The sequence below is a fragment of the Bubalus kerabau genome, chromosome 6, assembly GCF_029407905.1.
Source record: "Bubalus kerabau isolate K-KA32 ecotype Philippines breed swamp buffalo chromosome 6, PCC_UOA_SB_1v2, whole genome shotgun sequence".
Lineage (NCBI taxonomy): Eukaryota > Metazoa > Chordata > Mammalia > Artiodactyla > Bovidae > Bubalus > Bubalus kerabau.
In genome coordinates this window covers 121,184,603-121,205,495 of record NC_073629.1, presented here as the reverse complement: position 1 = coordinate 121,205,495, position 20,893 = coordinate 121,184,603, and the positions used below count along the sequence as shown (strand labels likewise).

At 56.2% G+C, this 20,893-nt stretch overlaps 1 protein-coding gene across 1 annotated transcript; it reads right to left on the bottom strand.

The window, feature by feature from the left end:
* Nucleotides 1-494: 494 nt before the first annotated feature.
* On the bottom strand, nucleotides 495-18,020 carry ING5 (inhibitor of growth family member 5). The gene is made up of 8 exons (XM_055586656.1): nucleotides 17,907-18,020; nucleotides 15,689-15,760; nucleotides 10,338-10,504; nucleotides 8,974-9,085; nucleotides 8,718-8,811; nucleotides 5,356-5,491; nucleotides 5,168-5,229; nucleotides 495-3,565 (listed from the first exon to the last, which is right to left on the bottom strand). Exons 1-8 carry the CDS (start codon nucleotides 17,941-17,943, stop codon nucleotides 3,523-3,525), a joined length of 723 nt encoding a protein of 240 aa, XP_055442631.1. The 5' UTR covers nucleotides 17,944-18,020; the 3' UTR covers nucleotides 495-3,522.
* Between the last annotated feature and the right edge of the window lie 2,873 nt (nucleotides 18,021-20,893).

Below are 20,893 nucleotides of genomic sequence, written 5' to 3'. Positions count from 1 at the left end.
GGGACAGTGCGGGCAGAGGCAGGTCACAGGCCTCCTCCAGAGCCACAGCCTCCCTTCCAGCAAGGACCCAGGTCTGGGAACGGGGCGTCATCTGGAAATGGGTGCCCAGCCACGCTTTCACCGTGGTGACGGAGCTGGCTTTCTGGACGCAGACTGTTAGCACTCGCCAAGGAAATATCCTCAGAGAGGTTTAGTTCCCACAGGGCCCTGGCACCCAAGCAGGTCTAGAAGGCGAAGATTCTGTTTCAGAGGAGACGCCTTATGCCCCTAGGAAGCGACCCCCAGTGCCCTCACTAAGAACACGTCTTTCTCATGAGCTTGGGACCGCCTTCTGATGCCATGAGACAGCTGAGGCCCAGGATCCCACCCGGGCCCCAGCAGGACTCACCCACTCTGCCCACTGCATGCCCCCTTCAAGAGTCCACACGGCATCCGGTCCCAGCTCTCCACAGGACACTGAAGTCTTATTTCCAGAAACAATGCGTTCTCAAATGTTTGTTCCAAAAAATACTTTATTCGTTAAACAATATATCCATCATCTATAACATGATCCAAAAATACAGATATACATCTTTACATTATTTAATAAAAAGATTTACAATATTTTTTTCTTTTACAAAGAGAACATCAATAATAATTCCTTGAAAACACAATGTAACATTCAGGTTAAAGCTGCATCATCTTTTTGGATGAGATGTGGTAAGATGAACACCACAGATACATACTAGCGGGGAGGAAACTTCACAGAACTCTCTCCTGAATGAGAACGCTTTTCTTAGACTTCCCACTTTAAAATTCCTCTCGTCACAGGTAATGAAGACCAACCACACTGTTCACAAAAAGCTGAGGAAAGCCTGAAATGCCAAGTGTCCCAGCCCCGCACAGGGCAGTCCCTGGCTGCGGCCACACGGGGAAGCTGCTCCTTGGACAGTGTTACTGCTCAAAGCAGTCCTGGCCGAGGGCTGCCGGCGACGGGTCAGGAGGCAGGACTGACAGGCGGCCGGCCAGTGTCCCACGCGCCCCCGCAACTGCCCAGGGGCTGCGTCCAGGAGGCTGCCGCCTTGGGGCAGATGGGGGCCGCCCGGCTCAGGTGGCCCTGCCAGCACCAGGATCGTGTCCGCCTGCTCAGGGGCCCAGCCCGTGGCAGGGACAGTCACAGGCCTTGTGTGCCAGCCGTGAGCCCCTCGAGCTCCGCCGCAGAGGCGGGGGCGCGGCTTACCACCTGCTCCTACTACGCAGCGCGTGCTCTCCTGCGGGAAAACGAGCGGATGTTTCAACCATTGCTGACGGACACGAGCAGGACTGGAAACGGACGGCGCCGCTTCTCTGCACAAGAAGCCTCTCCCCTCACAAGCAGACCCCGAGGACCCTGGGGGCCCGCGCCCTCACGGGCTCAGGGATGCTGTGGCGGTGCCTGCCCGCCCCCGGCGCCAGCGCCCGAGACCAGCGAGCGTCTCATCCTGACGGGGGCGGCAGGCGAGGGGCGAGCAGCGCGGGCCGGGGTGCTCCCAACTACAGGGCCTCCGCAGCATCTTCCGCCTTGCGGGCGGCGGCACGGTCAGGAGGCATTCAGCCGGGCCCAAAAACGTTCCAGGGACCCTCTCTCTTCTGCTCGTGTTTTCCATTTTCTCCAAAGCTACGTGCATGTTATTTCAGTGATATTACTGTAACCAGCAAAAGTAAACACTGGAAACATATAAGCACAGAAACTTTCCCAAAAAGGTGCACAGATGGCACGTTACGCGGTGACAAGCAGGGTGACACCAGCCAACTTTAAACGAAAGCTGCCGGCAGGGAAGTCAGTCACCCTCCTGGGGAACGGCTGGGGCGGCGGGCACCCCGCTGAGGCTCAGGACCGCCGTCCACCTGCATCCACAAATCCCCCGTCCCGTGGGAACAGTGGTGTGAATGGGTCGAAGATGAAATGAGCTTATGAGGAATCACCACAAGGGTACTGTACTTACCTATCTTCTCCACAAAAACTGGTAAAGGAGTGAAAAAAAAAACTTTTCCACAATTTACTCCCCTTAATCTTTAAAATCCATGCTAACAAAAACCTAAGTTACTAAACACCAACTCCCCCAGGGTTTCCGGCCGAGGCAGAGGCTGAGGGTGCCAGCGGGCCCTTCCTCAGGAACGCCGCGTGGCCGGGACGAGCCCGGGGCCGAGGGGCAGCCGTGGCCAGACCCTGCACCGGCCCACGGGAGCCCCAGGGGCCACACGCTGCACAGACTGCCCGCCGCCTCCCAGCTCCCTCTGGCAAGGACTGGGTCAGACGCAGGGCGCTTGGATGCAGACCCAGGGTGGCCCCGGTCGCCTGCCGGATGGTAGCTGCCCTGTGGGCAGTGGCCCCACAGGACACAGCCTCTGCGGCTCCTGCTCACTGTCCCCTCTCTCGGAAGAGCACAGGACGGGCGGCCGTCAGGGGGAAGCAGGTGGGTTCCTGTCGATGGCCCTCCTCACAGACAGGACACGCTTTGTCCAGGCCGGGAAGCTGGGCCTCCAGTCTGTCGCAGACCCCGGGCCTGAGGCAGAGCCGCCATGCCCGCCGCCTTCCAAACACACGCCTGGACGGCCTCAGGGGAGAGGGTGCCTGCAGAAGCCACGCAGAGCGTCCACGCCTGGACCACCCACGCTGCGACCAGCACGGCGGGTCCAAGACCATGTGCTGATTGGGGAGGAGAGACACGCGGGCTTCCTCACTTCATGCAGAACTGCTCCTGCGGCACGGGAGGCTCAGAATCACGGCACATAATCGTCACCGCTCAGTCTAAGCGGCTGACCTGCTGTGCAAGTCAGCAGGCCTCAGGTCAGCTCCCGGCAGCCTGGGCTCACTTCATACTCACACAGACCACTGTCTTCACGCTACCACGATAACTCATCTTCACAGCACAGAGTCAGAATTCCCGGAGAAACGGGCCATCGGCCCTTCCGCTGGACCGTCTCTTATCCGTACCGGTCACGGCACCCACAGCCCGTTTGCTAGTGGACACTTGTTTACTCCGGAAAGAAAACCCCTCATGGAGGGAACAGGCAGTTCAAACGCAAAGGCAGTGCACAGCGAGGCAGAAGCCCCGGGGAGAGCTGGCGCTTCCGGGCGCACCCTGGGCTCCCGGCAAGGCTCAGAGATGCCCGCGGTGGCACCGGGGCCTTGGCGAGCCGTCCCAGGAAGCCAGCCAGACGCCAGGGCTCATGGCTCCAAATGCGACGCAACGGCAGCACACCAGCCATGCACCCCACGGAGTCCCGGGGGCACCAGGGTGACCACCGCGCTCAGGGCCTGGGGTCTGTATGAAAGTCACAAGATCGGAGTCACTGTGGCAAGTCCCCTAAGATTGCTTCTCTGTGCAACAGGGCTCAGGTGGCTTCTCGTCTGTTCAAGGAAACATCCAGAATGACAACTGGCCGTTGAGTTATTAAATATCGTTGGAAACAAGGTAGTTTTAAAATAAACGTAAAATATTGCAACATGAACGAGGGAACATGTTAACTCGCTCGTCTTGTCCAGTGTCCTCCCCGGCCTTACTTCTTCTTCCTCCTCTCTTGAACACAGCGGGGACAGAACCTGTGACGAGAAAGGTGCCGTCAGGGGCCCCGGAAGGCAGGAGGCCAGGCCCCACCTCCCGGTCTCCCGGGACAGCGGGACGCTGTGGCCACGGTGCCGGCACGGAGACCCAGATGCAGATGGCGCAACCCTGCCGTGGGGGAAGGTCTGCCCGACGTCTGTGCTGAGGCCAGGGAAGACCCGAGTCAGCGAGCGCAGCGGCGTGCACACACAAGCACTCCTGTCGCCCAAGCTCACCAGCGCTCCCTGTGCGAGGACTGGGACCACACAGGAAGCGAGCACTCGAGGGGGCACGCTGGAGGTGCCAGGCAGCCCCACCAGGCAGGCGCAGACCCCCGCCCTGCCCCAGGGGGCTCACTGGCCCCATGACCCTGTGCACACAGCTTCCCGAGGCCCCTCCTGGGGAACAGCTGAAGCACCTACAATGCGGCCTCCCAAACCCCGGCTCCCAGCACTTGGTCCAGGGCCTGAGCGCAGCCCGCCCACCCCGGGGTTGGAGGCCAGAAGCCTCGCTGCACCGAGGGTCGCAGAGCACAGGCTCAGATGCAAACTCAGGACGCAGACCAGGTGGGAAGCAGCCTGTACTCTGCCCCCTCTGACAGGGAGGCCAAGGGTCAAGCGCCTGGTGGGTGTGCCCCAGCCCCACCCCTACCCCCGCCCCCACCCGGACCCCATCCCACATCCGCCCAGCGTGTCCTGCTCCCTGAACCGCGCCCACACAGTAGGGAACAATCTTCTAGCACCTACCAGCAAAGTCCTGCAAACAACTCAAACCCACCACGTCCAAAATCAAACCCAAGTCGCCCTGCCTGCCTCCTGCCCCAGAGCCAGCCCACACACCCCTTCTTCCCAAAGGGCTCAGCACAGGACCCCACCCCATCCCACACTGAGCCTGCTCCGGGCCGCCAGGTTCCACTGGCTCTGCCTGCCAGGGCCCGGCCGGGTGGACACCACGCGTGGCTCTGAGATGCGCCCATACCCCCTGCCCGGCCGTCCACTGCAGGCAGACGACGCGGACGTCCCTCGAGTGGCCCACGCTCCGTGTGCACACACGGTGGAAGCACGGAGGGCATCACCCCCAGGCCTGTGCTCGGCACAGCCAGCAGGACCAGGCTCTCACACACAGCAGAGCTGCGGCCGCCCACACCTCCCCCAGGACGGAGGCCTCGGCTCCAGGGGCGCCCAGCCCGAGCCTGGCCCTCAGCTGCCATCAGAGCTTCCCCAGGGAGAGTCCTTCATGCCTCGTCTAGACTTACAGTCATCTCTGCCTCCCTCGAGAGCCAGAGCGGCTGCTGTGGGAGGGAGGCCACCTCGCACAAGGTGGGGTCAGGGCGCCAGCAGCCGTCCCCACCCACGGCTCCTCACACCCGGTCCCGCATCCGCGGGTTCCGCCCACCAGGGAGCTCGCGGTACTGCGGTGTTTACCACTGAGAAACAGCTCCGTGGAAGTGGTTCAAACCCACGTGACTCGAGGTCGCAGTCACACAGGGGCGATGACAGCCACAACCTGGGTAAGGCGGGCAGCTCAGCCCCGGGCGCCAGGACGGGCGCGGCCGGCAGGCCCCCCGCCCAGCCCACAAGCAAGGCCGGCGCCATACTGACCATTTTCCTTTGGGCTTCGTGGTCAGGTCCACACAGGCAAAGTGAAACCACTCGATGGGGCACTGCAAGGAGAGGGAGCAGGCGGTCAGTGCCGCCCGCCCGCTGCCCACCCGCCCCGCAGCCCACACTCTAGTCCAGAGGAGGCAGTCAGTGCCACCCGCCCGCCGCCCAGCCCGGCCCGCGCTCACGTCCGGGTTGTCGCAGCCGATCATCTCCCCGTAGGACACCTGATGGCAGAGGCAGTAGGTGGGCTCGTTCGGGTCCACGGGCATGTCCAGCACGTCGGAGGGGTGCACGGACAGGATGGTGTCGGTGAACTCCGACCTGCGGGGCGACAGGCGGGGGCTGGGGACAAACTGGCCCCAAGGGCGCCCATCGAGGGCGCGGCCAAGTGGCGCAGGCCGGTGTGGGGCAGGCGTTCACCACGTGTGCAGAGCAGTCCCCCACCGAGCAGGCCTGCTCCAGCCCCAGCCCTGCCCTAAGGCCGGCGGCACCACCACCCGGCACCACCACCCCTGCGATACCTGAGAGCGCCCCCGCCCACCCGGATCCCGGTGTCCGTGCAGCGCCGCCGCTCCGCCCGCCGCCGACTCCACCGGCACCTTCAGCCCAGAACCGCAGGCGTCCTTGCCCCCAGCCTCCCCTGGGCTCTGCCCCTCGGGAACCAAGCAGCACCAGAGCCACCCCGTTCTCGGGGCCACTACACCTGCTGGCCCCAGGAAGCAGCCCACCACCCTGCACCCGGCGGCTGCCCCCGGGCCCCCCGAGCAGCCCAGCCAGACCAGGGCTGCCCGCACCACTCCCAGGCCCCCACAGCACCCAGGCCACCCCCAAGACCGCTGCCCATGGCACTGCAGCTGCGGAGAGGGAAGGGGCTCGGGGGGAATCGACTCTCGTGGGTTTCAGCCTTCTAAAAAACCCCATGGGCTCAGTGAGTGAAACAGTACTTTCCCATCAGTACAGAAGCAAAACCCTCCCTCCCCTACCCCCAGATAAAAACTACAGGCGTGCTCAGATATTCATCTGCTAAAGAGACAGAGCATCACACGAGGAACCAGCAAAGGGAAAGCTAAGAGGCAGCGGCCGACCAGGCGACGTGAATGCACCAACCGGGTAAACGGAAGGGATCCAGGTCCCCGAGGGACTGACTGCTCGCCCCTTCCTCGGGCACCACGCCCCAGTCAGCTGCACCCCGGCCCCAACATGGCCCACGCCCGCAGGGATGCTCTGAGGCCTCCTCTGTGAGGACTCTGTATCCATCTCTGAGAAGAGACTTCCTCTCCGTAAACATCCGAGAGACGTAGCTCAACCCAGGGCTTTCCAACTGCTTCAAGCCCAGCCGCAGACAGGCCCGCTGGCCAGGGGGCTCTCTCTTGGCCTGCGGGGTCCTGTGCTCGGCCAGGCGGCCACGGGGACGATGCGGTTCAGGAGGGCCACTGGGCCCAGCCTCCTCACCGAGGGCTCCGGCCATGTCGCCCCCAATGGCCCCAGTTCACCCGCTGTGATACGGACAGCGGCCGAGGGAATGCTGAGGGCCCTCAGGGTGCTGGGACCACGGGGCTCACCCAGGCTCTGCGCAGCCAGGCACGTGCCCCCCGGGGAGGCGCCCCTGCACTCGGGAGCCAGAGTCTCGTCCCTCCAAGGGGACTCGTGGAGACAAAGGGACACAAGAGGATGCCCGCCTGATCCCAGTTCCTGAGCAGGAAGGAGCAGGAAGCCCTGCCACCACGGGGGAAGGCAAGCCCGCACACCACCACGTCATGGGTACAGACACGTGAGGGCTGTGGAGGGCGGGGGCAGGCAGCACCTGCTGGGTGCAGCGGAGGCCTCGCTGCCCACAGGACCACTCCGACACTGCAGGACCTGCCCACAGCCACACCCATGGTCCATCTACCGAACCCTGCCACACAGAGGCTGCAGAGCCCAGCCCCTGGACTCCAACCAGCCAGCTTCCCAGGCCCCGTGACCAACCCAGGGAGCAGCAGCAAGAGAGCCTCGCCCGCAGGCGGCAGACAGGCGCTGTGGCTTCCCTGCCTCACCACCTTCCCACCAGCCCCCACCCAGCTCCGTCCACCTACACCGCACGAGGGTGAGCCCTCTGGGAAGCGCAGGCGCTGCCCTCTCCACGACCTGCGTACGCCCGCAAGGTCAGATGAGGAGAAAACCGTGTGCCCTAAGGGACCAAGAACACAGGAGTGGTCACCAGGAGGGCTTTTCTGCTGGGTCAGCGGTAAAGAAGCCACCTGCCAATGCAGCAGACACAGGTTTGATCCCTAGTCGGCACGTTCTTGCCTGGGAAATCCCATGGACAGAAAAGCCTGGCGGGCAGAGTCCACAGGGTTGCAGAGAGTCAGACACGACGTAAGAGGCTAAACACCACCAACCAGGAGGAGCATGTGCAAAAAGCATCAAATGCACAGCAGACCAGGTGTTTAGATGAACAAAGAAGGGCTTTAGATACATGTTACGGAAGAAGCTTAACTAAGACATTCATGTATGGAGACGTTTCAAAACAGAACTAAAATCTGTAAAAAAAAAAAGAGTTAAATCATGTTCTAGAACAAAAATCACAATATGTGAAATTAACAGCTGATCCTTGAACAACATGGGTTTGAACTGTGTGATTCCACCTACGTGTAGATTTTTTTCAGTAAATACATGCTACAGTATTATGTGACCCTTGGATGTGGAACCTCGGATTCAGAAGGATATCAGGTCAGCACACCTGACCCAGGTGAGGGGGGAGGGGCCACTGCACACCTGCTCAGGTGAGGGGGGAGGGGCCACTGCACACCTGCTCAGGTGAGGGGGGAGGGTCCACAGCACACCTGCTCAGGTGAGGGGGGAGGGGCCACAGCACACCTGCTCAGGTGAGGGGGAGGAGCCACAGCACAGCTGCTCAGGTGAGGGGGGAGGGGCCACAGCACACCTGCTCAGGTGAGGGGGGAGGGGCCACAGCACACCTGCTCAGGTGAGGGGGAGGGGCCACAGCACAGCTGCTCAGGTGAGGGGGAGGGGCCACAGCACACCTGCTCAGGTGAGGGGGAGGGGCCACAGCACACCTGCTCAGGTGAGGGGGGAGGGGCCACAGCACAGCTGCTCAGGTGAGGGGGAGGGGCCACAGCACACCTGCTCAGGTGAGGGGGAGGGGCCACAGCACACCTGCTCAGGTGAGGGGGAGGGGCCACAGCACACCTGCTCAGGTGAGGGGCCACAGCACACCTGCTCAGGTGAGGGGGAGGGGCACAGCACACCTGCTCAGGTGAGGGGGAGGGGCACAGCACACCTGCTCAGGTGAGGGGGAGGGGCACAGCACACCTGCTCAGGTGAGGGGGAGGGGCCACAGCACACCTGCTCAGGTGAGGGGGAGGGGCCACAGCACACCTGCTCAGGTGAGGGGGAGGGGCACAGCACACCTGCTCAGGTGAGGGGGAGGGGCACAGCACACCTGCTCAGGTGAGCACGTCTGCAGCCTCAGCAGTGACTGGTGGTGTCATCCTCAGCAAACACCAACGTTCTCTGGGGAAAAAGAAAAAAAAGCACCTCTCACCCTCCTTTATGCTTCTTCTTCTTTGGGGTGTCATCTTCTGAGGTCCTCCTGCCGCGACCCCTGGAGCCCCTCTTTTCTTTCTGACCTCGACCTTCTGAAACAAGAAAGACCCCAACTTTGTTCACAGAATTCCTGAGGCAGGACAAGGTTTACCCATATAAAGTATTTACCGTGATATCCCTAACATACTTATCAGACAAAATTCTTCAAAACTCCACGGTTAATAGTAACAAAATGAAGAAAAATTAAGACTTGCTTTTTAGCCCCCGTCCTCCAGTGCTCTCGAAGTCGCTGCCCTCCAGCTTGTCCTTCAGGTCCGCCTCAAAGCGAGCCAGGTCTGCATCCAGCCTCCGGATGTGCTTGTCCACCTGCATGGAAGGACACTCACAATCCGCGTGGCTCTCAGGGCGAAACGCCCTGGGAATCACAAACGTTCCCAGCGTCAGCCAGAGACTGCTGTCTGCCCTAGGCTGAGTCCTGAATTAACGAAGCTCTGCTAGAACAAGGCCCACTATTTCCTAGTTGATGCAAAGGTCTTTTTTCCCCACATATGACCCATCAACAGAATAAAGCCTGCTGCTGCTAAGTCGCTTCAGTTGTGTCCGACTCTATGAGACCTCATGAACTGCAGCCCACCATGAACTGCATCTCCCCTGTCCCTGGGATTTTCCAGGCAAGAGTACTGGAGTGGGGTACCATTGCCTTCTCCAAGAATAAAGCCTACTGGGGAGAAAACCTTGAAGGGATGAGAAACAGCTGTGAGACGTGGAGTAAGGGCTGAGGACACTAGATACCGAATCTTAACGTAAAATGTGAAGCGTGCACAGGTCCTTAAGGAGAAAACGACTTAAGTTCTAGGTTCAGGATGGAGCTGGAAGGAAGGAGAAAGAGGTGGGACATCACCCGTCACCCGTGACCACACAGGATAACAAGGGAGGGGACACTCCTGCTGAGCAGCTGCAGGGTCATCACAAGAAAAGCGCCTGCTGGCAGTGACGGCCACCCATCGCCCCCTGTGGCAGCTTCCCAAGCGGGAACCACACGGCCCCGTCAGAGTGAACCAGAGTCCTCAGCTTCATTACACATCAGAGAGAAAACAGGAGTACCTTAAGGATGCTGATCGCACCTAACTCTCAGGAAGACAGGCTGCTTACTCAAAGGACTTACTGCTTTAGAGCATCAAAACCCCAAACATAAGCATTAAGCTCTCCTTCGAGAGGCTTCTTTCTCAAACACAACCGAATTTGGGCTTTAATAAATCACTATTTCTTTCTATTGGGAGGTGAGGATGGGGCACCTCAGACAGAACCCCATGTGTGCCACTTCATGAGCCTCAAGTGAGGCAGACCTGAGAGGGAGGTCGCCAGAGCAAGCCCTGGGGTCTCACCTAAAGCTGATAAAAACAAACAGCAAAAAAATACACACACACACGTAACTGAACCAGCCGAAAGGTCGCAGAGCACGAGACTACACCAACGCTCCCGGGAGGAGGCCCCTCCACGGCGCGCCTTCGCGAGCCACATCGCTCCGCCCCAGCCTGGCCTCTGCCTGCCCTGCCGCTCTGGGCAGTGTTCCCCGCCGCGTGGGGCGCAGCGTGTGCCTGGGGCAGCCCGCACTCACCATCTCGTAGGTCTGCATGGCCAGCTGCACCTTGTCGTCACTGTACTCCTTGCACTTGTTGTAGGCGCTCTGGATCTTCTGCAGGTGCTCCACTCGCTGGTCGGAGGAAAGAGTCTTCACGGTGGAGATGTACTCTGCAGCCAGGATGTCAATCTCAGCTTTCTTGTCTGAGAGAGAAACGGTTGAAGAGCTATTTCCCGCGTGTGATCCAGGACAAGCTCACCAGACCGGCAACCAATAAAGCCTGACGATGACAAGTTCCAGCAAAGAAGTGGTTGGCTCGAACTGGCCACCTGTGGTGGCAAGGGGAACAGCCTTCCCAGACACTGTGGATCAGGGCCACGGGCAGACACCCCGACCAGGGCAGGGTGCCCAGGACAACCCAGTGTATCCTGCTACCCAGGAAGGGCTCACTGTGCCTCCCTGGGCTCTCAAGAGTCCCTGTTTGAATAAATGATGTGCTCACCTCACCTGTGAGCATGCTACTGTCAGGGACATACCCTAAAGATTTGGAGGCCAGGATACACACGGGAAAACGGCCATAACTACAGATAACAGGAAACAACTCAAACGTCCAATCTAGGATAAAACAGATTAATAAGCTGCAGTCCATTCACAGAACAGAGCGCTGCTGCTGCTGCTAAGTAGCTTCAGTTGTGTCCGACTCTGTGCAACCCCATAGATGGCAGCCCACCAGGCTCCTCTGTCCCTGGGACTCTCCAGACAAGAATACTGGAGTGGGATGCCATTTCCTTCTCCAATGCATACAAGTGAAAAGTGAAAGTGAAGGTGCTCAGTCGTGCCCGACTCTCAGCGCTGCCCAGCAGTAAAAAGACACCGGCCAATCCCACCAACCAAGAAAGGCATGAAAAGCAGGAAAACACACACAATGTGATGATTCCATGGTCGTTAAGGGTGGAGACAGACGCACACGTTAATGCTTCAGTGTAGAGACGAAAAGACCATCCTTGCAGGTGATAACTCAGGGTGCACTCCTCAGGGGAAGAGGGCCTGCTCAGGAGTCTCACAGGCCGTGGGCACCAGGGGCTCTATTTCTCCATCTGGGGAAAGGGTCTCTGGGTATTATTTGCTAAGCAATTTATAAATGTTTAAACCACTTCAGTATTCTTGCCTTGAGAACCCCATGAACAGGAAAAGGCAAAAAGATAGGACACTGAAAGATGAACTCCCCAGGTCGGTAGGTGCCCAATATGCTGCTGGAGATCAGTGGGAAAATAACTCCAGAAAGAATGAAGGGATGGAGCCAAGGCAAAAATAACACCCAGTTGTGGATGTGACTGGTGATGGAAGCATGGTCCGATGCTGTAAAGAGTAATATTGCACAGGAACCTGGAATGTTAGGTCCATGAATCAAGGCAAATTGGAAGTGGTCAACCAGGAGATGGCAAGAGTGAGTATCGACATTCTAGGAATCAGCGAAATAAAATGGACTGGAATGGGTGAATTTAACTCAGATGACCATTATATCTACTACTGCGGGCAAGAATCCCTTAGAAGAAATGGAGTAGCCATCATAGTCAACAAAAGAGTCTGAAATGCAGTACTTGGATGCAATCTCAAAAACGACAGAATGATCTCTGTTCATTTCCAAGGCAAACCATTCAATATCACAATAATCCAAGTCTATGCCCCAACCAGTAACACTGAAGAAGCTGAAGTTGAACGATTCTATGAAGACCTACAAGACCTCCTAGAACTAACACCCAAAAAAGATGTCCTTTTCATTACAGGGGACTGGAATGCAAAAGTTGAAAGTCAAGAAACACCTGGAGTAACAGGCAAATTTGGCTTTGGAATACGAAATGAAGCAGGGCAAAGGCTAATAGAGTTTTGCCAAGAGAACGCACTGGTCATAGCAAACACCCTCTTCCAACAACACAAGAGAAGGCTCTACACATGGACATCACCAGATGGTCAACACCAAAATCAGACTAATTATATTCTTTGCCGCCAAAGATGGAGAAGCTCTGTATAGTCAGCAAAAACAAGACCGGGAGCTGACTGCAGTTCAGATCATGAACTCCTTACTGCAAAATTCAGACTTAAATTGAAGAAAGTGGGGAAAACCACTAGACCATTCAGGTATGACCTAAATCAAATCCCTTATGATTATACAGTGGAAGTGAGAAATAGATTTAAGGGCCTAGATCTGATAGACAGAGTGCCTGATGAACTATGGACTGAGGTTTGTGACATTGTACAGCAGACAGGGAACAAGACCATCCCCATGGAAAAGAAATGCAAAAAAGCAAAATGGCTGTCTGAGGAGGCCTTACAAATAGCTGTGAAAAGAAGAGAAGCAAAAAATAAAGGAGAAAAGGAAAGATTTGAATGCAGAGTTCCTTTGAAAAGCAAGGAGAGATAAGAAAGCCTTCCTCAGAGATCAATGCAAAGAAATAGAGGAAAACAACAGGATGGGAAAGACTAGAGATCTCTTCAAGAAAATTAGAGATACCAAGGGAACACTTCATGCAATGATGGGCTCAATAAAGGGTAAAGATGGGCTCAATAAAGGACAAAAATGGTATGGATCTAATAGAAGCAGAAGATATTAAGAGATGGCAAGAATACACAGAAGAACTGTACAAAAAAGATCTTCACAACCCAGATAATCATGATGCTGTGATCACTCACCTAGAGCCACACATCCTGGAATGTGAAGTCAAGTGGGCCGTAGGAAGCACCACTACAAACAAAGCTAGTGGAGGTGATGGAATTCCAGTTGAGCTATTTCAAATCCTAAGATGCCATTAAACTGCTGCACTCAATATGCCAGCAAATTTGGAAAACTCAGCAGTGGCCACAGGACTGGAAAAGTCCATTTTCATTCCAATCCCAAAGAAAGGCAATGCCAAAGAATGCTCAAACTACCACACAATTGCACTCATCTCACATACTAGTAAAGTAATGCTCAGAATTCTCCAAGCCAGGCTTCAGCAATATGTGAACCATGAACTTCCAGATGTTCAAGCTGGATTTGGAAAAGACAGAGGAACCAGAGATCAAATTGCCAACATCTGCTGGATCATGGAAAAAGCAAGAGAGTTCCAGAAAAACACCTATTTCTGCTTTACTGACTATGCCAAAGTCTTTGACTGTGTGGATCACAATAAACTGTGGAAAATTCTGAAAGAGATGGGAATACCAGACCACCTGATCTGCCTCTTGAGAAACCTATATGCAGGTCAGGAAACAACAGTTAGAACTGGACTTGGAACAACAGACTGGTTCCAAATAGGAAGAGGAGTACATCAAGGCTGTATATTATCACCCTGCTTATTTAACTTGTATGCAGAGTACATCATGAGAAACGCTGGGCTGGATGAAGCACAAGCTGGAATCAAGATTGCCGGGAGAAATATCAATAACCTCAGATATGCAGATGACACCACCCTTATGGCAGAAAGTGAAGAAGAACTAAAGAGCCTCTTGATGAAAGTGAAAGAGGAGACTGAAGAGGTTGGCTTAAAGTTCAACATTCAGAAAACTAACATCATGGTGTCTGGTCCCATCACTTCATGGCAAATAGATGGAGAAACAGTGGCAGACTTTATTTTTTGGGGCTGCAAAATCATTGTGGATGGTGACTGCAGCCATGAAATTAAAAGACGCTTACTCCTTGGAAGGAAAGTTATGACCAACCTAGACAGCATGTTAAAGAGCAGAGATATTACTTCGCCAACAAAGGTCCGTCTAGTCAAGGCTATGGTTTTTTCTGTGGTCATGTATGGATGTGAGAGTTGGACTATAAAGAAAGCTGAGCACAGAAGAACTGATGCTTCTGAACTGTGGTGTTGGAGAAGACTCTTGAGAGTCCCTTGGACTGCAAGGAGATCCAACAAGTCCACCCTAAAGGAGATCAGTCCTGAGTGTTCATTGGAAGGACTGATGTTGAAGCTGAAACTCCAGTACTTTGGCCACCTGATGTGAAGAGCTGACTCATTGGAAAAGTCCCTGATGCTGCGAAAGATTGAAGGTGGGAGTAGAAGGGGATGACAGAGGATGAGATGGTTGGATGGCATCACCGACTTGATGGGCATGAGTCTGAGTAAATTCCGGCAGTTGGTGATGGACAGGGAGGCCTGGCGTGCTGCAGTCCATGGGGTCGCAAAGAGTCTTAACATGATTGAGTGACTGAGCTGAAATGAACGCTTATTTCTGAATGTAAGTGGTCTATCTCACAATAAAAGAAGTCTCTGTATTCACTAGTCAAAAGGCTGTACCTCAGTCAAAAACCAGTTATTCCAATCTCACAAAGTATGTGCCCAACAGGATGTGTGAAAAAAGTGTCCATGCCCAAGCACATCATCAAATGTAAAACCTCACAGATAAAGAGAAAAGTGGAAATAAAGATCACATCTTCAAAGCATCAGGAATGCAAACGACAGTGGCCGTCTCAGTAGCCACGCGGAAGCTGGGAGACGACGCAGAAGCACCTGCTGCGCTCTGGGGGAAATGCCTGTCAATCTGGGATTCTATACCCAGCCAAGTACTCGCTGCTGTAGTTTCAGACACGCAACATTATTCACCTTCCTCTCTACCCTTTTCCCAGAAGCTCCCAGAGAAAAGGCTCCCCTGAAACAAAGGGGCAAATCAAGACGTAGCACGCTTAGCAACCTAGCAAACAGGGCTCCGCACGGAGGAGCAGCAAATGGAAGAAGGCCTGAGGCAAGGCCTGGGGCAAGACCCGCCGGTGAGCTGCGGCGGCCCCATGTGGGGCACACAGAGGCCTGGCAGGTGCCTGGCGCAGCGCACCGGGAATGTGGGAGACAAGCCGAGCAGCAGAGCAGGGAGGGACGCCAAGAGAAAGTCAGGTCAGACAGGGCACATGCGCACAGCAGATGGTCCGCTACCAACACAGCGGCCCTGACGCACACAGCATCAGTACAACGTGAAGCCTGGCCCACAACACCCAGGACATGGTGGGAAGGAGCTGTGCGCACATGAGCTGGCTGGGCGCAACCAGAGACGTCAATCTTCACTTTCTGTAATAATTGAACAGCTAAAGTCTAAAACCAAAAGGAAATAAAGTAAGAAATGCAGCAAAAATGAGCTGCTTAGAAATACGGAGTTACATACCAAAAGATCCAAGAGCGCTGTATAAACTATACACACAGAGCGTGAAAAGAGAAAGTCTCTTAAAGAGAAGGTAACACACACTTTAACTGCAAGGAGTGGACGAGGGTTATAACGAAGAAACGTAGGAGCACCAGGGACTCCGCCTGATTGCACAGACCCAGCACTCTCTCTGAGACATGACCCCACGCCCGCAGCACCACCCCCAGGGCCCTGCCTTGGGGAGCTGCTCTCCCCACCCTGGCTGCACCCACCTTCCGTCCTCTGGTCCAGCTCTCGCATCAGCTGGAAGTTCCTCTGAAGCTCACAGGGAAGGTTCTCGATACCTGAAATACAGACACAGCAGGACAAAAACTCACCTTCCAAGCTCCACACCTCAAGGCTACAAGGGATAAGCCCACTCCAGCTTCTGTTTCTTAGGGTTCGGAAACAAGACGAATCAGGGTATCTTTTTCCAGGGACGTGCTCTGAACACTGAACACACCCTGGTACAGGCTGACGTGCTTGAGCGCCGGTCAGAAACTCAAGAAGTCAGTGTCAAACAGAGGACAGAGGGCGCCCACGCGACCTTCCCACCCCAGACCCCAGGCCACTCCTCCCTTGCAGACACCCCGTCCCAGCAAATAAGCCCAAACCCCGGGGTGCTTCTCCAACTTGACTCTGAACTTGGGGCACCGGAAAGTGCCAACCGGGGCTGCGTGGGGGAACATGATACAAAGATGGAGCTGCCCAACACAGAGGCACTGGCCACACGGGGCGACTGAGCACCTGAAATGGGGCCAGTACCACAGAAGGACTGAGTTTCCCATTTTACGAGAGGTTATTTAAAATCAAACAGACCAGGAGGGACAGCACAGTGAGAACCCTGCACCACACTGGTCTGCTATCCCCACTGCCAGGCTCCTGGTCCAGGCCAAGCCCGCCCCCTTCCTGCAGCCAGGATGGGCCCCTCTCATCAAACAAAGTTGCTGCTTAAGCCCCAGGGCTCCCCGGCTCAGCAGACAGCAAGCGGACCCCTCAGAGCCTCTCTGTGGGACCCCCCCAGGCTTCGTACAGCAGCAGTACCCCTGCACTCTCAGATGTGCCAGGCTCCTTCATGACCTTTAAACTCCAGTGAACGCTTAAAAACTCCACCTGCCCCATCTGATGGCGTGTCCCAGGAAAATTCCTGGTCCACAGCAGGTGCTTAGGGAGTGAGCAGGGGTTTCTGTCCCCAAGCCTTCACACGGGTGCCCCGCAAAGGCCAGGAATCATATTCATTGGACTCTCCTCGTGGGACCCACCAGAAAGCACCAGGAAAGAGGAGGGTAAGCCGCAGGGCACCCCCGCCCCCCCCCCCCCGGGAACCTGGGTGCTCTCTGCTCTCCCACCCAGGACCTGTGTTCAGGCTGGGCCAGGACTGGGTGATCCCTGTGGATCACCACAGTCTTCTCCAGAGCAGAGGTTCAATCCCTACTCTCAACAACCTCACGTGGGAGTCTGGGGGCTGTGAAAATCCCCAGTACAGCACAGTGCTCTAGAGCCATGGGGCCCAACATCCACCAGCTCCCCCCTCCACAGGCCATGCCCCAGCGGAGGCCAGACTGGAGTCAGAACGAAGGACTCCAACGTGGGATCGCCGCTCTCAAGCAAGAGACCGTAACAAGCTACCGTGGCTTCCGCAGGCAGCATCACATGCTCTGTGAAATGTGGAGGAAAAAAGCCATCTGCTCAGGAGTTCTCCAGAGAGGACAACATGTGCAACGCGTCGGGACATCTGGCCACGACGATGACCCCTGCCTTGAACCCCTTAACCCAGGCCAGTAAGTAGCGCCCCCAGTCCCTGGGCACGGACCGGTACCCTCAGTGACCCTCTGCGCCTGCATGCCTTGCAGATGCACGAACTGAGGTCTGGAAGTGAGGCACAAGCTAGATCACAGCACAAGCAGGCACAGAACCCAGAACCCCGAGGCCCTGGGGCCCCCAAACCCGACCCAGAGTCCCAGGCGATTGGGACTCAACCATTGGTGGGCCAGTCCCGCCCCCAAGGCGGGCAGGGCTCGGAGGGGCGGGGCCTGGCCAGAGGGGGCGGGCCCGACAGGGAAGTGAGCGGAGCCCAGCCGATAAGGGGCGGGGCCCCGCACAGGAGGCCGGGTTCAAGGGCGGGGAGGGCGGGGCCTGCAGGCAGGTGGGCGTGGCCGTCGGCAAGGCAGGGCCGGGCCGCCCGGGCCCCGCCCCGCGGCGCCGGCCCCGCCCCGCCGTGACGCACCTGGAATTGGCGCGGCAGTGCCGGCGGTGCCCCGCGCCGCCCGCCCCGCGCCCCTCCCTCGCCGCCCCGCCCGCCCCGCGCGCCCCCGCCGCCCCCGCCGCCACCCGGCCGCCCCGCCGCCCCCGCGTGCCCCGGGGCCCGCGCGCGGAGCCCGGCGCTCGGGGAAGCGCGGCAGGGGCGGCGGGGCGCGGGCGGCGGGCCGGGGCGGTGCGCGGGGCGCTTACTGTCCAGGTAGTGCTCCAAGTACATGGCGGTCGCCATCTTCGTCCGCGGCCGCGCTCCGGGTCTGCGCGGGCGGTGGCGCCGCGAGGGCCGGGGGCGGGGCCGTCTAGTCACTATTAATGAGCCGCGCGCGCTGATTGGGCGCCGGCCGGGCGGGGCCCCCGCCTCGGCTTCCGGCCGGGCCGCGCGCGACCTCGCGCGGGGGCTGGGCGGGCTGGGCGGCCCTGGCGGGCGGGCGGGCCGGGTGCTCGGCCGAGGGCCCGGGAGCGCGCCTAGCGCCTGGAGGGGCGACTTCCGGGGCCCGCGGGCCCGGAGCCTGCGATTCCCCGGGCTGCCTGGCGGGGGCCGGCGTTCTAAACCCCAGGCGGACATGTAAAAGGGGGAACGAGTTCACTGTTTGCCAGCTTTACCTGCATTATACAAACTCAGGCTGTAGGGAAATGTACAGCTTCCCCACTCCCGGAGGCGCGGGCCTGCGACCGTCTTGCTCACCCTTCGATCCAAGTGATACCAGTGTCTGTGCAACCATCCCCGCTCCATTTAATGCTTGGTGTGAAAATTCACACGCACGCTCCCGTGCACTGTTGCACACCACCCCTATTTTATTGTTTCGAGTAGATAAGTGTTTTTATTAATAGAGTTTATTTTTAGAGCAGTTTTTGGGTCTCAGAAAAATTGACAGGAAAATACAAGAGTTCTTATACACCCCTTCCACGCATACACAGTTTTCCTTATGAACATTTTCCATGGCTGGGGCACATTTATTACAATTGATGAAACAGTATTGATACATTATTATTAAGGTTTCCCTGCTAGCTCTGGTAAAGAACCCACCTGCAAATGCAGAAGACTCCGCCTCGATCCCTGGGTCGAGAAGATCCCCTGGAAAAGGAAATGGCAACCCACTCCAGTATTCTTGCCATGGGACGTCCCATGGACAGAGGAGCCTGGCTGGCTACACTACATAGGGTCACGAAGGAGTCGGACGCAACTTAGCGACTAAACAACGACAAAAAGAAGTCCGTGGTTTACATTAGGCTTCATTCTGTGTTGGACGTTTATGTTACGTGGCACCCATTACAGTGTCAAATGTAATAGTTGCTCTGCCCTAAGAATCAGCTGCTTCTCCGTTCTCCCTACTGGGGGACCCCTGGCAAACACTAAGCCTTTCACTGTCTCTAGCTCTGCCTTTCTCAGAATGTCATATAGTTGAAATCGTAGAATGTGTAGCCCTTTCAGATTGGCTTCTTTCACCTAGTAACATGCATTTTAAGTTTCCTCCATTCCTTTTCGTGACCCGACAGCTTCTTCCATTAAAAAAAAAAGTATTCATTTGACTGCGTCAAGTATTGCAGTACTTGGAATCTTCATTGCATCATGTGGGATCTTTCCTTGTGGTGCACAGACTCTAGTTGTGTCTCTTGGGCTCAGTACTTGCAGGAAGCAGACTTTGTTGTTCCACAGCAGGTGGGAATCTTACTTCCAATTAGGAATAAAGCTCCTATAACCATGTTCAGGTTTTTGGGTCCACACACTTCAATTCCTTTGGATAAATACCAAGAACTGTAATTGCTGGATCAGACTGTAATGTTTAGCCTTGTAAGAAACTGCCAAACGGTCTTCCACAAAGGGCTGTACCACTTTGTATTCCTACCAGCAATGGATGAGAGTTCCTGTGGCTGCACATCTTCGCCAGCATTTTGTGTCATTAGTGTTTTGGTTTTGGGCCATGAAAAAGACGTGCAGCGGTATCTCCTTTTATTTCCAATTCTGGAAAGCCTGGTGTGCTGCAGTCCATGGGGTCACAGAGAGTTGGACATGATTTAGCGACTGAACAATGACATGCGGTGTTGGGAACCTTTTCACATGCATATTGCCACCTGTATGTCTCTGGTGAGGCGTCTGTTCAGATTTTCTGCCCAGTTTTTAAAATTGAGCTGTTGGGTTTCTTAACTGGTGAGTCATACTATCCACTTTTCTACCATTTACATTTTTAACTTAATATGCTTCGCAAATTCTGGCCTGAAGTCGCTCAGTCGTGTCTGACTCTTTGCGACCCCGTGAACCGCAGCGCGCCAGGCCTCCCTGTCTGTCACCAACTCCCGGAGTCCACCCAGACTCATGTGAGCTGAGTCGGCGATGCCATCCAGCCATCTCACGTCTTACTCAGTTTGATGTCATCCTGGTTACTAGCCGTGTTTCATTGGGTCACTATACCTACTTTAACAGGCGCCTTACAGAGGAACACTGTTTTGATGGTTTCCTGTTTCTCATTACCATAAATGTTCTGGTGAATATTTTTCATACAGTTGTTTGTATCTGTCCTGGTTATCTACTGCTACATAATATACCTGTAAACTTAGTCGTCTAAAAGAAACATTTTATTGGAGCTCACAACTTTTATAGTCAGGCGTCCCAGCAAGGCTCAGTTGGGTTATTGTTTTGTTCTGTGCAATATGATAGAGATCTCCAGAGCGGCTAGAAGGTGGCATTCAACTGGTATCTGCACCAGAGCACCTAGGGTGCGGCCTGTCCAGCCCAGAGCTTCTACAGAGTTCTGAGAGGCCCTGGTGGAAGCTGCCCGACTCTGTGACCTCACCTGGGTCATCCCAAGACGACACCTCACCACATTCTGTTGGTCAAGTGAGTCCCTGGGGCCAACCCAGACTCCAGGGGAGGGGACCTCTCAATGGGAGGAGCAGCACTGTTGTGGTGGTATTAATCAGCACATCGTCTTATTAGTTCTTTAAGATTAATGCTCAGAAATTGTGTTGCTGGCTCAGAGGGCATGTTGTAAGTGCTGGTATTTCTAAACGCACTGGCCGAGGGGACAGTTAGACTGACACTCAACCGAGAATGTGTCTAGCACAGTGAGCCCTAGATTTCACCAGGCTGTGTTATCTTTGCTTAACATGATATGGGGGGGGGGGGGGGGGGAAGCTCGGTGTTTGTGTCTCTGACTTTAAGTGCGGCTAAGCAGATTTTCACA